The sequence below is a fragment of the Camarhynchus parvulus genome, chromosome 2 (assembly GCF_901933205.1).
Source record: "Camarhynchus parvulus chromosome 2, STF_HiC, whole genome shotgun sequence".
Classification (NCBI taxonomy): domain Eukaryota; kingdom Metazoa; phylum Chordata; class Aves; order Passeriformes; family Thraupidae; genus Camarhynchus; species Camarhynchus parvulus.
In genome coordinates this window covers 21,825,527-21,843,371 of record NC_044572.1, presented here as the reverse complement: position 1 = coordinate 21,843,371, position 17,845 = coordinate 21,825,527, and the positions used below count along the sequence as shown (strand labels likewise).

At 40.1% G+C, this 17,845-nt stretch overlaps 1 protein-coding gene across 6 annotated transcripts in view; it reads right to left on the bottom strand.

The window, feature by feature from the left end:
* Positions 1 to 17,845, bottom strand: part of ADAM22 (ADAM metallopeptidase domain 22) — a 129,685-nt gene that overhangs the window by 65,580 nt on the left and 46,260 nt on the right. For all 6 annotated transcript variants that reach the window (XM_030964587.1, XM_030964595.1, XM_030964603.1 and 3 more), the window contains exon 4: positions 6,158 to 6,224. In XM_030964587.1, the coding sequence (XP_030820447.1) occupies positions 6,158 to 6,224 (67 nt within the window). The remainder of the gene's footprint in view (positions 1 to 6,157; positions 6,225 to 17,845) is intronic.

Genomic DNA, 17,845 nt, shown 5'->3' with positions numbered 1-17,845 from the left:
TCACATATTTTAAAAATCTACTGTAAATGTACATTAAAAGTGCCAGCCTGCAGGATCATTATGTCAGGCAAACGCACTATGTATGAGGGCTGATTATCTTGCCCTGGTATCCTATAGAGGACACTACATTTTCTAAACCCCAAAGGGCTTGCTTCCAGAATTCAAACAATGCTACAACAGGAAAGTGAGATATTTCTCAATGCCTACTGACTTCGTGTGACAGCATGACACTACTGGAAAAAAAAGATGGCCAGAGTAACTGAAAACACATAGAAATTTAAAAATTTTTTCAAGTCTTCATCAAGACACATTAATTCCAGCCAAAACCTACTGGAAGAAATTTGACCAATATACTCTGGGATCAGTTTGCTTCCATCCTGCCATTCCGTTCCACTACTACACTCTAATCTTCCCCTTCTTGTGGAACTTTCAATTTATGAACTTTCATTGTACAGTGCAAACACCTACAATTAGTCCCTAAGTGTAAGAAGTTGCCGTTTGCTGTATTTGTTTTTTTATTTACTCCACTGGTCAAAAGATAGTCAGTTTTCCAGCTGATTCTTCTCTGCACTGTAATGCTTCTCAATTTTGCACTGTTGGCAAATTTCATTAATATACACATTACATAAGTCATTAATGAAAACATTTGACGAGAGCACTCAGAAGATCAACCTTGCAGGAACCCCCTGCTAAACTGTGTCAGACTCACAGACTCCCCGTCAGCTCTTCTTCAGTTAGTTTACTGCTATCACTAAAAAGTAGATTATGGCCTAGATTTGTTAGTAATTTGCCATGAGGCCAAGAGAGCTCTGTTGAGGGCGCAAGAGAGAGATGTGACAACATTACAGGAACCCTTATTCAAAGTCTTCTCTCAAACAATACTGAAAATTATTTTTCTGATAACAACAGCTCCTCTAGTCTCTGGACGCAGCCAAAAAAGCTCTGCCAGAAACAGGCATATATAATTCCTGCATTATTTATGATCTGCTCCTCTTCAGTTTTCATCAGCAGGTTGTGCAAGTCTCAGGTAGATGCACGCAGAGCTCCCCACCACCCCAGCCTCCCAGGGCTGAGTCTTCCTGCACTCCCATCCCATCCTCTGCCAGCACAGCTGGCACTCTGCTATTCAAGAGAAAATGAAATCCCAAACAGGAAAGTCTGTTTACCATACAGGCTTCCCTGGCAACTGAAACACCTTCCCCTTTGGTTACAAAATGGTGAGTTACCAAAACCTGAAGAATAATAAGAAATTCTTTTCAGACAGTGAGTGCCTTTACTGGAAGATGATGGTTAGAAGCACCTTGCTATAAGACTGGAAACATAGCAGTCAATTATTAAAATGACCTGTTCACTGGTGAAGTGTTTCACCTGGCTGCACCACAAACTATTGTAGACTTATGATCAGTTTGTACCTGTGCAGATAACAACAAAATGTTGGAATGCTACTTGGATAAGGTCTCATCCTTATCTCTCAAACACAGGCACAGGTGTGCACAGCCACACACTGCCCTCGGTCAAGGGATTGTACCTTAACAACTGCTCGAGCAGACCAGACTTGAAGGAGAAAGTTTAAGAGAAAAGGCAATATCTACCATATCAAGGGTACCCAGAGTGCTCTGATTTTTCAAGATTTTAATATTTTTCTCCCTTATGCATAATTTTTCCTTAAAAAGGGCATTTAAAGAGCCGTTCAAATGCACATCATGGCACACACTAGCCAAGGCTTTAAGCACAGCAAGGCAATGAAGAACAGTAATTCTCCTCCTTGTGCAAAAGCATTAAAATAGCTGTAAGCTACAATAACAGTCATCTTGCACACACTACTAGTCAATGCACACAACATAATGACTATTTTTGCAAGCTAACAGCTCTGCTTTGCTGTGCACCATTAAAATGCATTTGCCCCAAACCCTCCATTGGCCAAACCACAATGGTGGCCCCTCTGCTGGGACCCCCACAGAGCAGGAGGCCGTGCTGGAGCCCCCCAGCTGGACAGGATGGCTGTGGGTGCTTTGAAGAAAGCCCAGTGGGCACGGTCTGAGCTCTGCAGGGCCCAGCAGAAGGGCTCAGCACAGCTTGGCACACACAGCCATATGGCAGTCCTAACCCACAGGACAAGCCTGGCCAAAGCTCCTCTGTTAATGCTACAACAGAGAAAAAAAGTACCTAGCATTTGATATGTCTCCATTCATGTTGTTCAATGCTATCATAGGAACATGCTGCGAGGGTGAAGCAAAAAGCAGCAGTTTACACTATAAGCACTCTCACTGTAATTTTGTGCCCATAATGCACATGCTGTGCTTACACCACCACACTCAAGAGTTTCAGACTTTAAGGACTGCCTATGAAATATAGTTCCTTCTATTGTCATATTTAAACATGCCATCAAAATTTTCTGGCATTTATCTACCACATATCTACCTGTGCAAGTTTTCTGACTGAATTATTTTCACGGCCTAATCTTTTTCAGAAAGCAATTTCCTAAGAACTCGTAGAAGTGTCCATTGTTTTGGGGGAATAGAAGCAGAAACATTTATTTCTACACACTCTGAAGAGGAAAAATGAAACATTTTATTGAGAAAATATCACTGAATAGATATCAGTTGTTTCTTCTGAGGGTGAAAAATCCAGCAATGTGAATTACCCAGCACTATAGCTGTTTTTTGCCTTTCATCTCGCTGACAGCATCAGTGACAGAATGACAACCAAAAAAGAGGGAGAAAGAGAGATAAAAGGACACACAGATATATTGCAACAACATTAGGTATACACAGGTTGAGTATTGATGTGCTATGAGCATAGGATGGTCTGGAATGACACAATCAGGAAAAGAAGGGTTTTTCTCTTTCTTATTAATTGATTATTCTCTTTGCTACCAGAGGGAATTTAGGCCAACACTTTTGCTTTCCTAGTAGAGATGTGATGTACAGTAAAGGAGGGTGTGGGGGGAAACTCTGAAATAATTTGAAAATCTAGCTCCTTCTGTTTTTCTTAGGCATTGCACACTGCTGCTGGTTTAATAAGAATGTCTTAGGTGCTGCCTAACTGTGCCAAATTAACAAGAAGCCTCCTCTCTGCAGCAGCTAAATGCTGGCATCCTGCAAAAACATTTGTAATATGTTTCACCTTCACAATGGTCTAGTGGAATAATAATTATGCAGAAATCAAACGTAATGTAATTTCTTCTTATGATAAAAAGTTATGTTAAACTGAGGACTCTTGTCACAGTACAAATTCCTTTGCTACTAAAAAGTGGTATTTTTTCTGGTATAAACATTTCTCCCTTCCCCTGCCCCCCTCTCCTCTTTGAAGCATCCTCAGTAATGGTAGAAGATCCATATATATTTTACAGCACAGGAAGTTTTACTGGGAGGGAAGGAGAGGGGGAGAAGTGGCAAAAGAAGTTATCAACTCCACATTGCATATGAGCCAAGGCAGGATCCACTTTCCAGACACATTCCCAAACTGCTGCATGTACGTACAGCTGCCTTCACACCATGCCTCAAAGCTCCTCCTTCTCCCATACTGCTGATGGCATAACAGCAGCGCTGATGATTTGTGTGTCTGGGCAGTCCTCTTGCCCAGAGAAATGCAAGGGGGAATGTGTATGGATTTTAAGATACACCTCTCTGGTAAGAAGGGCAAGAACAGAAGAGGCCATTTTGCTGTATGAGCAGCTTTGCCCAAAGCCTGCAGCTGGCAGTGGATGGCAGATGGACATTTTCTTTCTGTCACCGTTTCTCCCACCAAAGCAGCAAGAGAGATGCTGCCAGGCCGCCTCTGTCTCTGCCTACAGCCCAAGATAAACTGCACAGAGATGGGTGAAGAGCAGCATGTTGAAGCAACTGATAGAAATCTGTCTCCTTTCTGAAATACCTCTTCAGCTTCTGCTTTGGAATATGCTGCAAAAAGGAGTGCATATTTTGTGGTTTCTCCATAAGTTGCACCCTTTCACTAGCTATTTTTAAACAGGTATCTAACCAATCTGCACAATCTCTAAAATCCAGCACAATAATTATGTTACCAGTTATAGTAAACAATTCCCACAGTAATCAAAGGTAATAATCACTAGCATGGAAATTTCTTATAGCTGTAATAAGATTTTCAAAACATTTGATGTAAAACCAAAGCAAACAGATACTGCCAGTCTTTTCAGAAATTATTCAACAGACAAACAGAGCTCTCAAATGAACTTACAGGCGCTCTGAAAAATACTGACTGGTCAGAGGGAACCAGATTAATTTTTAAACAGCTATTGAGCACTGAAATCAGCCTCACCCAATGTCTGGTATTAAAGTGTACTTGGTAGGCTGCACTTTTCCAAAAATCTTTTGGTATCTGAACTTTTATGAAAATGTTCCCATGACTGTGGCCACTAGGCTCTTCTGACATTTTTCACAGCAGCTGCTTCCCTCCCTGCCAATCCCACACACTCAGATGCAACAAAACAAGCAAAGACCTTACATCCCCTGTCTAACATACTTCCATAGGATTGCTGCCTGCAGAACTCCTGGAGCAGTGGAATAGAAGGGGCAGAGGAGCCCACCTGTACAGCCCAGCCACCCCTGCCCCCCTGCCCATGGTACAGGGCAGCATGGGGAGGGAAACTCAGCACTCGAGCAGCAAGCCCTCTCCTTTGTAGTGCAGTCTTTGCAGCCCCTTTCACTCCCAATTCAGCTCACCTCAAGTATCAAGCTCAATGCAGCAATGACAGTTCTCTGCTTCAGGCAGGTTTGAGAATTCTGAGCAAGGCAGTGATAGCCATCCCTGAAGGTATACCCTGACCCTGGCTCAGCATCTAAATCAAGGGGAAATAATCTCAGGGACCCTTGAGGCTCGCAGCTGTTTCGCCTAGAACATTTTCTGACCCTTCCTCTGAAAGGCCTGATCCTCCCTTCAATTAAACATTACTTAGATATGAAGAGCTGCTGATTTCAAACATTTCCTTGCTTGATTAAGGCTTGCTCATCAGGAACAATTCAGCGACAGTGATGGATTAACTTAACTAACTTGCATATACATATCTTAATGCAGACAAATGGGTTGTTTTTTCTCTTATTAATATCAGCTATTATCTTTATTTCTGCTTTGACTCATATTCTCAGCCTCAGTCAAGCAAGACTTCTTGACTGCAGAGCAGAGCTGACTGAGAAATTAGTCTTTACAATTTAATGGAACACGTATGTGTTTGCCTCAGTCTGATAATGTATGCAGACTATTATCTAGATAATAGTGGGAGAGCAGACTTCCTATTTGCAAATGACAGAAGGGAATAAACCAAAGGAAACTTGCATCTTCAGCTATCCAGTGGATAAAGGACTGCTTTGCCCATTTCCATTTCCACTTTCACATTGCAGAGATGAACACATTTATTTTGAAGTATTTAGATTATCTCAGATTTAGTGAAACAATTTGGGGGATTTCTTTTAATAAAATGTAAACTTTGAACAAAATTTTACCTAATATTTACCTCATGGGCAAATTTAGAGTTTCCATTTTGTACCACATATAATACATTTCTGAACACTCTATGTAATCTGTAGTAATTGATACAAAAATTATAGCTGACATCTACAAAATAAGTCCTAAAAAATAGAGGGTCCTCAAGAAAAATCTCCCATGTTGCATGCAAAGAATAAAATACTTCTGCAAAGGCTGTGGGACATTTCACAAAAGACAACAGCAACAAATAGCATCTTGTAGTCACTATGCCAACAAACACACAACTTGTGACTAGATATTTAATACAATAATATTATACAATAAATATTGCTATTCTCAAATTTACAAAAGTTCATAACACACCAAACTTGAGGTTTGGTACAATGAGAAAATGCTACCTACCAAAACAAAAATATTTTCTTCAATAAGTATCAAAAGTGAAGTATACTTACTATCAAAAAGAGCTACTATGAATATATTTTTCATGGATACCATTTTGATACAAACATTAATGTACTAAATTTGACAATGGAGTGTATAGTGTATTTGCCTTGTTTAAGGCTGAAAGAGAAAACATGAAACATGCTTCCCTCAGAATAGCAAAACAAATCACTTGAAAAATCAGTTATCTCTCCTTTCTCAAAAATATATGAGTTTTCATGAACATGAAAAGCCAAGCAAATTAAAAAAGAGAAACATAAAAAGAAATTCTTACTTTAACTTCCACTGTCCTCCCACCTTGCTCGATATGCCTCTCAAGATATTCAGAAGACAGCAGGTCACTGCAAGAAGACAAAAAAAAGAACCGTAAGCCTTGTGCATGTGTTCTTGTACTCCCTCTCAGCAAGCACTGATTAAACATTTACATTTGAAAAGGGCAAAACCTGCAGGATACTTTCCCTAAAATGTTCATAAAAATAATTGAAACAACCACGACCAATGGAGTTACACAGTGCATGGGATATACTGATTTTAACAGCAGAGAGTGGGACAAGGAAAACTATGGGGAGTTTCTTCATGGAAGGTCCAAAACCACCCACTGACACTGATTGTAATTCAAGAGACTCTTCTATTTGCTGCTAAAAGCAAACAGCACAGAAATTAGGTGAACTTCAAAAAAAGTAAAAAAGCAGAAGGATGGGACACCAGTTGGAATCTGAGGGGAAACAGCAGCTGTGTTGGCAGGTTTCAAAGGACACAATGGCACAAAAATGACATCACCCTGTAAGGCCAACATGGTGGGCTCAGGTCCACACTGCACGGCCAGGCAAGGCTGTGGGCCCGAGGAGCTGCAGCCCAGGCAGGCTCACAGTGCAGATGAACACACTCCCTGGGAGCCCTGCAGCTTCGGCAATGCCAGGGGAAAAGGCTCTGGGCAATAGCAATCCCAGCCTCCAAGTACATAAGACTTGGAACAAACACCAAGGAGAAAAAACAATCAGACCTGAGGCAAACATATATAAATTAAATGCAGGCTGTATTTACTAAACCGTTCAAATGCTAAACCAGTCAAATTATCTTCCTCATAGTTATTTTCTAGTCAGGCAAACCACAGAATCACAGAATTGGTAAGATTGGAAGAGACCACATTATCTACATCGTAAATTTCACTAAGCAGGTTCAAAGACTACAGAATTTTACTGAGATTAAATCAGTATAAAATCTTGCTATTGTTCCACCTCAGTGACAATTAAGCTGGAAGAGATGACGAATTGGTAAAGAAAACCTGGCAAGAGGCAGGTTGGCCACTGGGGCAGGAGGCAGTGAGCACAAACCTGCTCAGCAGAAGAGGCAAAAATTTATTATTTCTCCTTCAAATAGCAAAAACCTGAGCTTGACATGAACTGACCTGATGAGGGAGGGCAGTGGCTGCTCAGCTTTCCAGACATTCATCCTGGCCAAAGAGGCAGCAGGACCATGGACATTTTTGCTCACAGAGACATTGGTGACTACCCTGAGTGAGCCCCAAGCAGGACAAAATTGGATGTATGGATCTTCCAATATCATCCCTAAAAACTGCCAGCTTGATATTTGCATTAATTACCTAGGCACAAAATGCAGGAGCATTCCAATGAAATATGCTGATCACATTAAATTGGAAAGCATGGAAAAGAAAAAAGATTGAAAAAATTCCCATAGGTAAGACCTGGATGATCTTCAGGACTGGTTATTAGAAATAGGATCAAATCCAATTGTACAAACAGCAAATTTATGCACTTATGGGCTGGAGGGAATTTCTATTAAATTTTTTGGAGGGCCTGGTTTATAAGGAAGAGAGACATGACCACACTTGTTTCTGGCAAAATGATTTGGCAGATCAATAGAATTTCTTCCTGGAAAACACAGCTGTCATCCCAGAATACATCAAAGATGTATTTCCAGTCAAACTGAGGTATGATTAATATCACTGCCCAAAGGAGACCTCTTTTCAAATACTGCAGACAGGTACTGGACAGCTTTGCTTACAAAGTTCCAGTACCTGGAAACACAGAGGGGCTCCTGAAGTCTAGCAAAAAATGGAGTTGTGAGGGAACGTGAACGCACCTCAATTTACACACCACAATACAGGAGCAACTAATTGGGCTATAGAAGATACTGGCAAAATCTCAAAGGCATAAGGGCTGTCAGCGAGCCAATGGAAATTGGATGTTTAAAAAAATACTTTGTATCTAAGTGTAAGAGACAGAGGCAACAAAATGAGGGATGCTAACAAATTTCTGAATGGGAGCATCAGTGGGACAATTGTCCATGGAGGTGGTCCTTCCTCTGACTCAGTGAGTTCACAGCTGGTCACTGCTGAAAGCAGGAAGTCTCAATGCCCCTCAGGAGCAAGCACTGAACCAACTTTGTGTCAGCACAAACTCTCATCAAAACACTCTTGGTGCCAGAGCTAACACTCATCAAAATACTCTTGGTGTCAGCACTGGCACTCATCAAGGTACACTCGGGAGGGTTCCACAAAACCATGGTTTTGCTGCATTAGGTAACTGAAATCCCTTGACAAGAGGTACAGTGAGCTCCAGAGCTGGTGCAAAGGAGGGAATGAGCAGCTCTCAATAAGGGTGAAAAAAAGACTGACTCCCTTGGCTGCTGCAGAATGAGCGTGAGCCCCTTTAATTCTGGCCAGCCCCAATATCTGTATGGATGCCTGGCATAGCCTGCAGATGACCCATTACTGAGGAGCACCTAAAAGAGATGCTGTTGTGTTACTGATTACAATACTCTTAGAAGTGAATATTAAATATTTAGGATACTCATGCCCCAAGGGAAGCTCAAAGACTTCTATAAGGTCTTGTATGCATTTTCCAGATTTAGTAATTTAGACAGATGTTCTCTTAAAATGTATTTAGTTTAGCTTGCTGAAGTTAGTGATACAGCTTCCCAGCATTGACTACACTCTTTCAGCAGAAGTTTATGCTTCCATAACTTTAATAAAGATTTGTTTATAGCTTAGGGCTCTGCCTTTACTCTTTGTTACTTCAGGGGGACTCAGTTAAACTGATGTCATCCTCCCTATCAGATGGACACAAAGGTTTTCATGCCAAGAAAGAGGCAAGAGATTATAAAATGTAAGATAGCAAAGTAAGTATATAGTACAAAGAGAATGGCTTAACTCTGACCTTAGAGTTGTATTTGGGGGATGACAAGGAGAAACACAGGTTCTTCTCATGTGGGTCTAACAAAATTATTGCTTTTTAAAAGATACCACTGTTAATGTTTTAATGTTCTGGAAGATCATATGTTATGTTCTCAAAAATCTGGAAACTGTGTCTGGCATGAGAAAACAGACATTGATCATTCTCTGCCTTGTACAACACAGGAATTAGAAGGTAACAAAAGAGGTCAGTGATCTCAAAATTAATCCAAAAGAACCTTTTCTGGCACAGCTGCTGATTACAATGTTCAACATAGTGCAGGAAAGCATGAATGCTAGAGGTTTGTACAGGTTCAAGCTGGGAATGGACAAGCTAGTGGATGTAACTGGGAGCTGCCAAACACACAGACACTGTACCTGACTCAAAGTGTTGGAGTCCTGGAAAAGAGCTCTGGAGAAGCCTCATACATGCTTGCTCAGCTCTTCCACTTTTCCCTCACCCTTGGCCCTGGGCTACTGGGACTGGGCATCTGGCCAAGTGTCCCTCTGTCCTGGCCTGGGCTGCTCTGCCTGCACCTTGGAAGGTCCTGCTTCTCCTCAGGGTTACACAGTGTCCCATGAAATCCAGCTCCAGGGTCGCTGATGGTCAGCCAGATGCTCTTCTCCCACCCACCACCCCACTGACGGACATTCCCAGGCTGTTCAAGTTGTAATTACTTTCAAAGTAAGACAAAAGAACAATTTCTAAACAGGCCCATCCATTTTTTTTCCTCCTGTTCAGTCCTTACTTTGAGGACAAATGGGCTGGAAACAGCTGGGGAGCTGCTAGCATTCCCACCCCTCTCAAGGTCTGTCACAAGCGCCTTGATTCCTGAAATGATCCTGTCTGGAAGGGAAACGCCGCAAGGCCACCTGCCTGCACTCCTGGGGACTGAGAACACAGCTTGCAAACAGACCACAGATCTGAAATGTAGAGACATGTTTAAAGCCTATCCTCAGCAACATGGCAGGATATGTCTGAGAATATTTTATCAGCAGAAAAACCCATAAATGAAGCCATGATATGCTTTATTATTATGATTCACAGCGCTGAAAATATCATAAAAACCACAACACTCTTGCAGATCCAATAATGCAACCAATGCTATTAAAAACTAAGCTACAAACTAACCATTATACACAAACTTAAAAACTCTGGCCAGAAGGTATCACCTCCTAGGTGGAGTCATGTTTTGTCTACAGTAACAGTACAGCACAGAACTGCATCATTTTAATAGAAGGCCTTCCTTTACAACCAACAAAAATCTGGATTAAAATACTTGTGACACATGATTAAAATTATTTAAGCAAGATAAGACAATAAGCATTAAAATAATATGCATTTCAACATAAATAAATGCACACTTTCCTATGCTATAATTTAACTTGCCTGCCGATCTATCCTAGAAACCATCTTTGTCAGCTTAAGTGGTAGTTTTAGTATTAATTATAAATAAAACTGGCATGTTAAAAAAAAAGAACAGATTGTGAAAAAAAATCTTAGAAACACAAGGGATGAAAAAATTACAGAGAAAAACCACCAACACTCTCATTGACAATATTGCAGAATGAGATTTTCAGAAATATTTGCTGAGGCATTGGTACAAAATTTTGAAAAGGCATGGAAATAAACTGCATATGTTAATACCTAAAAATAAAATATTTCACAGGAAAAAAAGCACATGTGATCTGTTGCTTTTACAAGGAAAAACACTGCGACACTAATAATGGCAATTCTGTTGTCAGAGGTTTATTTCAGTGTACACAAATTAAGTAGTGTCATTTTGTTTACAGCAGCAGCATTTTTAAGGCATTATCTAACGTCCATATGAGCCTATCCCATCCAGAGTCACTAGCACAAGGGCCAGAACAAACAAAAAAAAAACAATAGAAAAATCCTCTTTGCTCTTCCAACCTTCCCAGTCACAACAGTACACAAGAGGCATAAGCTGGATGAATTTTATTACAGAATAGGCCCCCAACTAAGGAAATTATCCTTATCCAAGATGATGCACATACATGCACCTAAATTCTACCTTGAATCAACAGTTTGCCAAAATGAAGCTGGGATTGGGAACCCATGAAAATAGATTGGCTTTGGATATAGATGGGTTCCCCAGCAGAAAGAGGCTGCTCTAGGAAGAAAAAAAGGTTAAAAAACGTGGTGGCAAGACAAAAGGGGACAGAACAGGTCAAGTGTTTAAAGAAACATAGAGAAAAAACAAGATATTACAAATCACTTCAAGTCAAAACAGGAAAAAAAGAGGTGATTAAAGATGTTTTTAAAAGGAAGAGGTTTGCATGGAGAAAAACCTGGGAATTACCCCTGTAAATTTAATAGAAACTTTTCAAATAGAGAAGGAAAATGCCTATCACCAGCTTGTGAACAAAAATTAGCTCTCAGATTAAAGAGACTGAAAAGCCTAACAGTTACAGAAGAAAGAGCAGAAATTAAAGGGCTCTCTTTAGAGGCCATAGGAAGAATTTAAAAGTTAAGAAAGGTAGAAATAAAGGGAGTTCATAAAAATAGTACTATAATGTATCTTTGCAGTGTCAGTGTTATAAATAAAGAAATGACTGGCTTCATGATAATCTGGTATCATTGCTGTGTCTCCTTGAACACTGTAGAAATTCTTTACCATTTATTCACCCTCACTTGTCTCCACAGCTCTCTATTATGTACACCTGAAATTTCAGATTAAATATGATGCCAGACAAGAACATCAAGTCAGAGATCTGAGGGAAGATGCATTACTGAAAAGGAAGACAAGGTTTTAGTTGAAATCAGCAGAAAGGTCTGGATGGGTCGAATGCCAGCAGGAAATTATCAACAGACATATGGAGACCTTCAAGAGAAAAGAACAGGTTCAAGGAAATGATGGAGACACTGATAAGAGATAGATGCCACATCAACTGCACAATTAATGCTAGCCCTGGGGCAGAGCCAGCTGTGAGAAGGAAGCCTCCTGCAACATCATGCTTGAGAGGGCCGCAGTAAGAGGAATGGGCACTGTCAGAGTGCCAGGCACATGAAGATGAGGAAGCTTCCCACAAAGTGAAATATTCTCCCCCAGTGGTGTTCATCCCCTAACAATTATTAAGAGAAATATTAGCTATGGAAGGAGTAGCTATCAGAGGACTTTTACACCAAGAAAGATAAGGCAGGTTGATTGTCATAAAACAAAGAGCAAGAAAGTGGAAAACCGGATGAGAGGGAACAGAATGGATGTTTCTGTCAGTCAGTAAGAGTACAAAGGACAATTTGTATTATCTTGCATTACACTCTAGTCCTGGAACATTTTCAGTATCAGCCATGAGCTAACTAAAACATGCAGCAAGATAAACTCAAAAAAGCCACTTAGCTGGCAGATTTCTGTATCTCACTACACGGGATACTTTAATTCTCCTTTATCCTCATGCCTACAAAGAAACCTCTCTGTTCGTACATGATCTTGCTTTCCATTTCAGGGGGGATTAGCTATCTCCATACTCTATGAACCAATCTGTTTTAATAGCCACAGCTCTGAAACTTTCATCTGCTCCTTCCCATCAAAAGAATTGCTGAATTTCTTTTTATGTGGATGGCTAATTTAATTAATGACTGTATCTGTTAAGCTAGCCAAATGGACTAATCAATCAGAATTAGATTGCTTCTCATAGATACAGCAGCAATTTTCAGAGTGTCTACTCAGAGGAAGGAAAAAAGTACTGAGAAAAACAGCCACTTCTTGTCTACAAAATTGAAGTTTCACCCCTTTTTAAAATATTCTTACTGTACTTTTCTGTCCTTGTTGCAGCTAATATGAAAGGGAGAATGGACTAAGAAATTTCTTATTTTTTCTACTCCTACTTAACTATTTAAGGCTTTCTTCAAAAAGAAATTAGGGACTTAAGAATGGGTTAAGTTCTTAAAGGATTATACACAAATGCTGAATAGTACCCACTCTGAGTCCTTTCCTGGAGCTTAATTTCACATTTCACAAAATTACACAACTTGAATCTCTGATTATTTCTTCCAAATACTAACATTTGCTCACGTTTTTTTTTCCTCTCCAGGGCTTCTCACTTAGATCCCTAATGCCATCTGACTTGAACATACACTTAGTCCTTTATCCCTTAATAGCTACTGTGCCTGCAGGACAGGATAGTAACTGCCCTGCAGCCTAGCACAGACACAAACTGCAGAGCAGCTCTGCAGCCCTGAGCAGGGCCTCCACCTCTGGCTTTAGAGAAGAAGTCTCACAGTTCTGGCTTACAAACACCATGTGTTTCATTTGTGAACTGGCTCTGTTTCTTGATGGGAAAAGGTTTAAGCAGGTTGAAAGCATTCTTCCTTAGTTTTACCAGATTTCTATTACACACATGGCCCCTATTACTAGCATAGAAAAGGAGAGAGTACACAACAATAGATGCAAGGAAAACCTGTGAAGCAACAGCAGTGGCAGGAAGGCTCAGGCTGGTATGAGCATGTCCTGCTGGACATGCCTTGTGCACATGAACTGCACCTGAAATACATCCAGAGCCATTCTACAGTGCCATTCCCCATCTGCAGTTACCACACCAGGGACTTTTTGGCCTGTCCTTCACAATGTTTGCAATTCAGTCTGAACTCCTCTATCTAAAGGACTGTATGGGCAATTTTGTAAGAATGTAAAGATGAATAGATACTGCTTGCATTTTCCAGGGGAAAAGACTCACCTGAGTCTTGTATTTAATATCTGCAGCTAGGAAGAGACATACTTACAAACTAACCATTTACTCACATCACCACAAGTTTCTTACCACTATGTTTTAAGGAAATCTGAATAAAGCTCCCTAGCACACCAAACTAAGAGCAAAACATAACTAAAGTAGCTCCAAAATCATAATTTCAGGTTCTGTTTTTTTATGGAAACTTAAATATTAGCAATATTTTAACTCTATTTCTTGCATTAATATTAGAATATAGGAATTGGCAAATAGCATCTGATATGATATATAACAAATAGGGATTTTTAAAGTAAGGCCTAATGAAATATTATGTGGCACAAGAACTGCAAAGGTCACAAATACAACATGGCAGTTAATTCATGCTGCTGGTGATGGAGAGATGGTGATTACAGTCTTCTCTTTCAGACAACAGAGAGATTTAATCCAATGTACTAACGAGGAATCTGCACACACACACACACAGAGCCTACCCAGTATCCATGGGAAGACACAGCTACTCAAGATACCCTAGCACCAAACAAGAGACTTTAACAAGCAGTAAGAGCAGACAGCTGGTGCTTGCAAGATCCACGTCAGGCAGAAAGGTGAAATGGGATTTTTCTAGCTCTAAACTTCTGTTTTCACAGGCAGAGCTGAAAGCAGTCTGGGCAAGGTTCACTTTGCTACTCATCCAGGAGCTTTCCTGACAGTAATGATGGCAATGCAGGTGTCAATAAAACCTCACTCTTTTTTTTGTTGATGAATAATTTACACCAGTATTTATTCAAGCAATCACTTCTTTTTTTCTTACAGAAATTTCAGAAATCCTATTAAAATGAGCAGGTATTTTTAGAATCTCACTACAAAGTAGTTTCCTCAATGCCTTTCTGCTCATGCACTTGCTACTTAAAAGTCAGGATAAAAACAGTTAATTTTAGTATTTGAGAGGATGGTAAATCATTAAGAAAGGGAAGAGGAATGCACATGAGAAGCACAGGCTATACATTTCCCCGCACAAAGTTACTAGTAAGGTCTGCTCCTGGTTTTTAATATGCCTCTTCATATAGCCAAGCTGTTTTATACTACACGGAAAATCATTTCCCAACTCACTTGTGATTTCAACCACGTTTCAATCCAACTCTCTGTGTATTGTCCATAAAGGCTATTTTGAAAGAGAAAAACTGAAAAATGGAATGTGTAAGTATTATACATGGCCCCAGCATGACTTCATGCTATTAAAAACAAGTGCACACACTTTGTACAGGACACCTGTCATCATTTAGTGAAAGAACTTTATTAAATATTTTTATTTGGTAGCTTACTTCAAGATTTGCCCTCACATTATAGTTACACATGCTCTTGCCCAGGAGCAAATTTATAAATTTTCCTGCACTCATGAACATTTCCATTATGCTCTCTCAAGTATTTGCACAATACAAACACTGAGTCCTCCACGTACTGCTCCTCCAGAGAGTCAGCACTTCCCTCACTACTCAAATGCTGTAAAGTATCTGTTTGGTTTGGGTGCCCAGTCTGAAACTTGACAGCACATATATTGCAGAAATACAGTGTCTTTTTCATCTGAACACATTTCAGATGTGTCCTGCTCTGTGCTGCAGTCTGGACAACTCTGGAGCTCTTGAAGCTCTTCAGAGCTGATCCCAAGTGTCCTCCTCACGGTACCTGAAGAACAAGGAACTGTCACTACAGAAAAGGGTGAAGGCTTCAGTCTCAGTTTGTCCAGAGCCATGCAGAAAACCCCTGTCAAAGTGACCAGGCATCACCAGTTGCTTTGCCCAAACACAATTTCCAAACCAGTAACAGGAAACCGGGGCTGTCCAGCAAACCACCTCATTGCCAGCACAGCTTTGCTTCACCCCCAGACTGCCTTACATTGACAACAAACAGTGCATAATTACAGAAATAAAATTTTAAAAATTAAGGTGCAGAAAATAGGAATACAAAGGGGCCAAATTATGCTCTGCCTCAGCTTCTGCCTTTTATCACCTTCTTCCAAACTCCCCCTCACCATACCTACCTCCCTCTCCCTGGTCACATTCCTACACCTCCTTTACTCCCCAGCCCATCCATGACACTGCTTCCTACCTCTGATGATGCCAAGAAAGACCAGAAAAGGAGTCAGTATCTCTTCAACAGAGATACAGTTTGGCACTAACATTGAACACACCCTTCTTAAAATGTGCACCCTTAATGACAGTAAAGCTTTCTCCCACTGTGCCATTATTTCTTTTATAAGCACTTAGGACTATCACCCCCCTAACACTCACGGTTACCTGCTGCTTGAACTTTGCATTTTGTCCTGAATATTTGAAAGGTTGCATGCCCCAATAATCTTTTATGCAATAGTCACCAAGAATCATTTCTTTTAAACAGCATGGTTTTTATATATGGAGTATTCACATAAATAGATCAAAAAATTATAGAGAAGTTTCAGATTTTTGTTAATCTAGTGATTGCTTCAACTGTTGAAGTACCTGAGATATTTCAGTGAAAAAAGACCAGAAATAAAGGTTACCACTACTTTTATGTTCACTCACAAAAGATGTTAACTATAAAAAAGGGTATACCTAAAAATAGTTTCCATTTAAAACATTACAAACCTTAAATCTAGGAACTAGATTAGTTTCCAGAAACTATTCTGAAGAAGAAAATGTGACAGAATTTCAAAAAGACAGAAATGGGCTTGAAACTCTAAGACATTGAAAAAGCCTCTTCTTGGTAGAGGGGCTAAGAAAAAATGAGTCATGACATGAAGAACATCTTCAGTGACAGGCAATATAAAGAGCAAGAAGCTGAAACTAATTCCTGTAGCACTATAATGTCGCTATTTTGATAAAGAAGGTCAATTTTAATAGCATGGGTCATTGTGGGGATCAGAAGTCAAAGATCTCACTCTTCAGTTGTGGGTGAACCAGGATTTTAGCCTGAAACTAAACAAAAAAATCCAATCGCACAGTTGAGAGAGACAAGGAAAGAAGTTTCTTGAAGAAGCAGGCTGCATTACTGGGAAAATATCTCAAAATATCCACACATGACAAATGACACAAAAGCTTGTGAAATAAAATTCACAGCACATCTTAAAAATGAATGAAGAGTGGGAAGACAAGAGTCCCTTAACCACTGAATCCTCAGGAGGCAGATTCTGAGACAACACTAATCACTTAACTCCAGTCCAAGAAATTATCACAGCTCCCTCAAACTTACAATTATCAATCTTCATTTAGGATACACAACTACAAGAGTACAGCTAGCTTCAGAGAAGCAAAAAATCCATTTCCTAATGCTGTTCCAAGTCAAATCTGTCTGGCTTGCCAGATGGCTCTGGCATTGCTGATGACCCAGCAGGTTACTTTGCCTCCCTGTGTGTTACCTACCAGTAAATAATCCTCTCTAAACTCAAAAGGCTCTTCAATTTGAAGAAAGAATGGAGTGAGAATGGAGGGAATGTGATAGAGGTTTACAATATCATGTGAGCCATAAATTAATGCAAAGCTGTTATTCTCCTAATTCCACATTAGTAAAATAGGGAAGTACTTGAAGAAATTAGAAGGCCAATTTAAAACAGATCAAGAAAGCACTATGTCACACAAGTTGTGAATCTCTGCACAGGAAGCTGCACAGGCTAGCAGTGTCAGAAGGTATCTCTGAAAGGCACTCAAGTCATGGACACTGAGTCCATAAACAGGTGCTTTATAAAAGGCACACACAGGGATGTGCCTTCTGGCACCTCCTATCAAACAGTCATGCATGTTATGGGGGTGAGTGGAATGGAACCTGAAAGTGGCCCAGCACATGTGCTCTTTCACAGCATTCCCTATTTCCAGTGCCAGGACAGATGGACCGTTGGTATGATGCAGTTTTATTCCTTTTGTGTTCAATCACTGTCACTGTTTCTTAGGGTGAAATAAACACAGTAATTTGGTATTTTAAATTTACTTTTCTATCCAAATTCATTTTATGAAACTGAGAGAAAATGCATTTGTGCTTACAGGATGCAAATTATTTTTCCACCTGTTAGTACAGGATTGCTTTTAAATTCAAGGGTCATATGCACATCAT